Genomic DNA, 6,108 nt, shown 5'->3' with positions numbered 1-6,108 from the left:
CTTTTCACTCCACTATAAGTATCTGAAAACGTTACTAGTTAATTTGTAGATTTTGATTATTATAACAAAACCACTTGAGCCCTATTTAAACTTAAATTGCCAAGTTGCCAATTTGAAAACTTGTGAAATGGGACATTGTGCATAACGAGTACTTTTGGTACTTCAAGTACATTTTGATACCAATACTTATGTACTTTTACTCAAGTAAATCTTTTATTCAGAACGTTTACTTGCAACAGTATTTCTACACTTTTACTTAAGCAAAATATTTGAGGTCTTTTTCCATCACTGTTCCCCACCCCACATAATGCGAATCAATTAGTTTAGTCTCGCCAGTCGTGCTACGCGTTAAGAATAAAAGATGGACATACCAAACCATTAAACCAAAAGAAACGAAATTATAGCAAACTAAACACATTTTAAACTAGGGGAATCATTTTGGGGTGCACAGGATGTTCCAGTCATGGGTTCCGGCCACCTGATGACGTAAAGTTATTTCTGCTCCGACCGGATCAGAAGCTACGCGCCACCATGGCGCCTGCAGGCTTTTCAAGGTTAGTTTTAATATTATATAATATTCAATGAAGTTATGGATGTATTCACACATGAATACACAGGGCCCCAATGGAAACAAGCCTTTACTTTGTGCTTTTTTTTGCAAACTGTTAAATTATTCAAACAACTTTAGGATAGAATTTTCCAAAACAGGGGCAATTCTATCATAAAAAAAAAAGTTCTAACCACTTGATAATTACAAAATAATTCCCCAAATACATCCTACTCCAAATCAATGACCCAGCTCTCTAAACATTGCAAACAACTAAACCAAAACCCAGGACTAAAGTAAGCATAAACAAAATGTATACAATGCTTACCCAAACCAAGTCCATACTTTACCAAACCCTTACTAAAATGTTAAAAGACTTATATAAGCCCCCATTTTGTCATGAACCTGGCTTAGTGTTCAGACAAAAGAGAGGGATAAATGGATAGCTTAAAAACATAATTTATTAAATAGATACATCAAGACAAAGACCAATTAATTATTAATTGATAATTAATTAACAAATGTTTATGAGTCTGTAGAATCAGTGTGTAAGCGAGTGGATGTGCGTAAAGTATGGTGGTGGATGCAAACAATCAAAAGTGTGCAAGGGGAGAATGAGAGGAAAAGGACTGTTTTTAAAGCCCTGAGAACACTGGGCCCAGGTGTTTTAGGTCAGAGCTGATGGCCTCCCAGCTGCACCTACCAGGTACCTGCAACCTAAACCCACAAAAAGTGGACAAGCACGTGGGAGGGCATCACACACTATAAATGAATGAATGAATATCGTTCATGAATCGTATCGTCACACGTCAACCATGTGTCGTGATGCAGATCATATCACTGTAAAAATGTATTGCTACACCCCAAGTAGTTAAAGGAATAGTTCACCCCAAAAAATGACTTATTTTCTATCAATTACACACCCCATGAAGCCTTCATGAATTCATGTAGATTTTTTTGTTTTTGACACATTCCTGAGCCAATAAATTGATGACTAATGTATTTCCGGTAGGAGACTCAAAGAGACTCCTTTGAGTCTCCTACCGGATACATTAGCATCTTTCCGCCGGTAATCAAATTATTGGCTCAGGAATGCGACAAAAACAAAAAAATATACATGAATTCAATGCTTTGATAGAAAATAAGTCATTTTTTGGGTGAACTACTCCTTTAACTACATTTTGCTGTAGCTGCTGGGAATCGGTATCAGCCTCGAAAAATCCACATCGTCCGATGCTGACCTGTACTGTGCCAATAAGCAATGCGCATAACATAAAGAATATTACGTTACATATCCTGTTTTATATAGCTGTTACTTGTGCTTAACAACATACTGTATACACCTGGAACCTTATGTGCGTACTCCATTACAATTTGAAGTTGACAGAGAGGCTGAAAAACAGCCAAAAGACACGCACATCCAAAACCTACTAGAATGGGTGCTGGACCAAAAACAGTAACAGTATAAGAACTAGAAAAAGTGCTCCTCGGAGCACAGGTCTCCGCCAGGTCAGGTAGGCTATTGTGGCCTCCTGGTGGCGCTATATTAGGCCAATGTGAAAAGGGTGCCATTTCTTCTTAGGCCTTGCATGACAATCGGACACCGACTGTATTCATGATTTGAGGCATTTTGTTAAAAACATTTGTTTTGCTAAATTAGACCTGCTGGTGGCGCTATAACAGGCCAATGTTAAAAGGGTGGCATTTGTTCCTCAACATAGTGTGAATGTGCGTGCAAAGTTTGACTGCAATCAGATGGTGCGTGCGTTCATGATTTGCGGAATGTTGTTCAAAACAAGCCAATAATGCAAACTTTAGATGTCAATCTTAGCCAATCAGGATGGAATATGAAAAATCAAACACATCCGTCTTGATCACATGACTATAGAGATCATGTGTACCGATTTGTGTGAAATTTGGATAAAATTGGAAGGAGTAGTATAAAATAATGTGTTTTACATAAGTCGGCCTCCTGGTGGCACTATAAAAGGCAGATGTGAAAAATGCAGGGCAAAGGTTTTTCCTTGACCTGTAGGGAGTGTGCATACAAAGTTTTACACAGATCGGTGCAGTTATAGGTAAAAACACGAATCGGCCTGTTATAGCGCCACCATGAGGCTGATTTAAAACATTTCAAATGGTATTTCTTCCTCGGCCTAATTGGAATGTGCGTGCAAAATTTTACAGAAATTGCATGCTGTGTTCATGATTTGAGGCATTTTGTTCAAAACGGAGCACTCCTGCAAACTTTGGAAGACATTTTTAGCCAATCAGGATGGAATATGAAAAATCTGAAAGACCCGTTTCGTTTAATGACTATAGAGATACTGTGTACCGATTTGCGTGATTTTTGGACAAAATCTGTAGGAGTACTCTAAAAAAATATGTGTTGCACAAATCGGCCTCCTGGTGGCGCTATAACAGGCCCATGTGAAAAATGTGGACACTGCACAGTGGCGCTGTGATCAAGCCAACGGTGGCAGAGATTAGCTGGTCACAGACGGACGGACGGACACACACACGGACACACACACGGACACACGGACGGACGGACGGGGTGGAAAACATACTCTCTCGCCATGCCTTTCGGCCTGGCGGAGACAATAAAAAGAGTCCGCACACCATTTGATGCTCCTAAAATGTATGTTTATTAGCGGTAATACAATTGACATAATTTTAATGCATTTTTGGTCAGAAACTATATCCTAACCTATAGCTTGCATTAGACATCCAGGTTAACAACGCTCTACACATCCCAGACTCTTCTCCCTCCTGGCTCCCAAATGGTGGACAAACAGCCATAATCTGAAGACTTGCCTCTTCAGACTCCACCTTAGCCCATAGCGCTTGACCTAGGCCTTGACGACCATGCAAAGGTTTTAATGTAATTTAGATTGCATGTTATTTAGATAGATGCTAGGTTCATTGTTTACCTGGTATCCTAGTTTCTATAGTTTCAATGTACAGATACTTTTTTCTATTAATAGCCTATTGATTGATTAAATACTTTAGTGGTCAGAAATGTAAATAGCACAAGGTACAGTCAGACATTTAGGCTCGCTAAAAGGATAACACAAAAAAGTCCTGGGGACTTGTTTCCATTGCGGTCCTCCTATATTTTGTATGCTACAGAACCTAGCAATGCCCCAAACTGGCTGAGTGCTGTGTTTTCCCCCCTATTCTATTCTTTTCTTTTTTTCATACTCTGCAACAATAAAAACTGTTCATGTTTCATTTTCTTGGCACTACAATAGAGCTTCAAGTACAAATTCAATGCTTATTTCAGGAAATTTGCTTTCTACTTGCCTACAGAATGTATCAATATATATCACACATAATTGATGAGATATTGTCCACGCAGTTCATTGGTTGTCACATTGGCCAGTCGGATGAGTATTTGTCCCCATGCCGTCTGTTCGCCTCGTCTCTCCTGGCGCCGGGCCTGATGGGCAGAGAACACCATGCTCAGGACGAGACTCTCAAACTGTTTCTGAGGCATAGGCTTCTTCTGCTTGTCCTCTAATGTGGACAGCATCTCCTCCATGGAGCTCCGGGTTTTGGGAATGTTGTCATTTATCATAGACAGGAAAGCCCTTCCCTGCCTCATCGATGCCAGCTCCTTGTCGAGCAAAACTATGTTGTTGTCTTGGTCAAGTTCAACTCCGCCCAGCAAGAACTGCATACAATACATCAAATAATTAGCATCAATCATATTAGACAAAAGTTTAAATTTATGTAGGCTAATGTATATGCAACCTATGAGTTCTCAATCTATGTACCTCAAATATCAGATTTGCTTCAGATATTGGATATATTCTCTGAGACGCAGGGCCCTCATATATGACTGCAGCCACATCTGCTGTTAAAAATAAATTGAAATGACATATGGCATAGTAAAAAACTACACACACACACACACACACACACACACACACACACACACACACACACACACACACACACACACACACACACACACACACACACACACACACACACACACACACACAGACACACACACACACACACACACACACACACACACACACACACACACACACACACACACACACGCACGTGTGTGCATACAATATTAGCATACAATGTTAGCTATTAATGCAACATTAGATGCCTTTATACAGGTCAGTAGCATACAGTTAAAACAATCCATCTGTACACTCACCTTTAAAGGCTTGCTCAAACCACAGCCATACAATGATCAGTTGCCACATTTGAAGTTGGCATTTTATGTCCATTTTCTCTCGATTAGCCTACTTTAAATCTAAATTTGACAAATATAACGATGTTCCTCTGTGCTCTGCTTCGCCTCAACTACTTTGTTAAATTCAGGCAGAGACTACTGTCTGAAATTCCTTGCATTTTTCCACCTTGGAAAAGGAGACAAAAAGCCAGTTGGCTCCAACGTTTAATGCAGTATTTTTTGAATCTCTGTGCTGCAGGACCAAACATGCAGACTTGAGACTTTAGCTACAGTACTTAATCCTTATATTGTTGCACTATGTAACTTTCCTCTTCTACCCTGGATTTGAACCCGGTTTCCTGCACAAGTCCTGACATTTTTACCATTGAGCTAATAGAGCCTGTCTGCTTGCTCAGGGGATAATTTGAATCTTGACCATCAGGTCAAAATTTGTGTCTAGGTGAGACATGACCTTTGACATGATATAAATGTCTCAATAGAAGAGCAGGGAGACCAAATACAACCACCTCAATTATACGTTATATTGTATTAACATACTATACCATACAGATTGGACAGAATTACATTTTATCCATTCAAAACTTTAAAAGCTGCTTTAAGAAATGTAAAAAGTACCATTTGCTTTATTTTATTGGAACAAGGCTTCATGGTATCCTCAGAAGTGAAGTGACACACACTCACGTTACCAGCCAAATACTGGCAGAGAATATTGCCCCACCGCGCGCGCGCGTGTGTGTGCGTGTGTGTGTGTGTGTGTGTGTGTACAGCTGCTGCATTTGAAAGAAGCTGAGGTCCAGACACACCCAATCATAAATAGGTATTCCAACAGATAGACATCAACGTTTGCATTTGTAGCTCATCTGATTCAAACGTTATATATAAAAACAACTTTTTTAGGTAGCGGCCAAAAATGATTTGCCCACTATGGTGACCCAGAGGGTCGCTGGCTAGGGCATTGCTAAATCAATAGAGCATGCCCTGGGTTACATCTGGGCCAGATTTGGTGCTTTCAGACTGATTGGCACAAAAATAGGACCTGGACTATAATAAGTTGATAGTTTTTTGTGTTTTCTAGCTTTTTGTCATAATGTCAAATTAGACATTTTACACTTTCCTATACACCCATAAACATGGATATTCTGAACATTTTGAGCTCCTCAGAAAATCTGTAGCTCCAACGGTTTAGATTAGAAATTAGTGCTATGTTGGAAGTAGCACACAGGGTGTGGTAATTTTTCAAAGTTTGTGGTCATTGTCGGGTATTTCACCCCAGATAGAGAATTACTCACAATTCCTAAGTTGTTCCCTGGGGTCATATTAGCTTAGAACAGTAGAAATG

General features: G+C 39.7%; 1 protein-coding gene across 1 annotated transcript; it reads right to left on the bottom strand.

Annotated features, from left to right (window-relative positions):
* Window positions 1–3,875: 3,875 nt before the first annotated feature.
* On the bottom strand, window positions 3,876–4,805 carry LOC308092181 (protein FAM180B; the record flags this gene model as incomplete). Its single annotated transcript, XM_080438031.1, has 3 exons — window positions 4,731–4,805; window positions 4,327–4,403; window positions 3,876–4,223 (listed from the first exon to the last, which is right to left on the bottom strand). Exons 1-3 carry the CDS (start codon window positions 4,801–4,803, stop codon window positions 3,876–3,878), a joined length of 498 nt encoding a protein of 165 aa, XP_080294157.1. The 5' UTR covers window positions 4,804–4,805.
* Between the last annotated feature and the right edge of the window lie 1,303 nt (window positions 4,806–6,108).

This window comes from Gymnoscopelus braueri, assembly GCF_963280865.1.
Source record: "Gymnoscopelus braueri genome assembly, chromosome: 9".
Taxonomy (NCBI): Eukaryota; Metazoa; Chordata; class Actinopteri; order Myctophiformes; family Myctophidae; genus Gymnoscopelus; species Gymnoscopelus braueri.
This window is presented reverse-complemented; position numbering and strand designations above follow the sequence as displayed.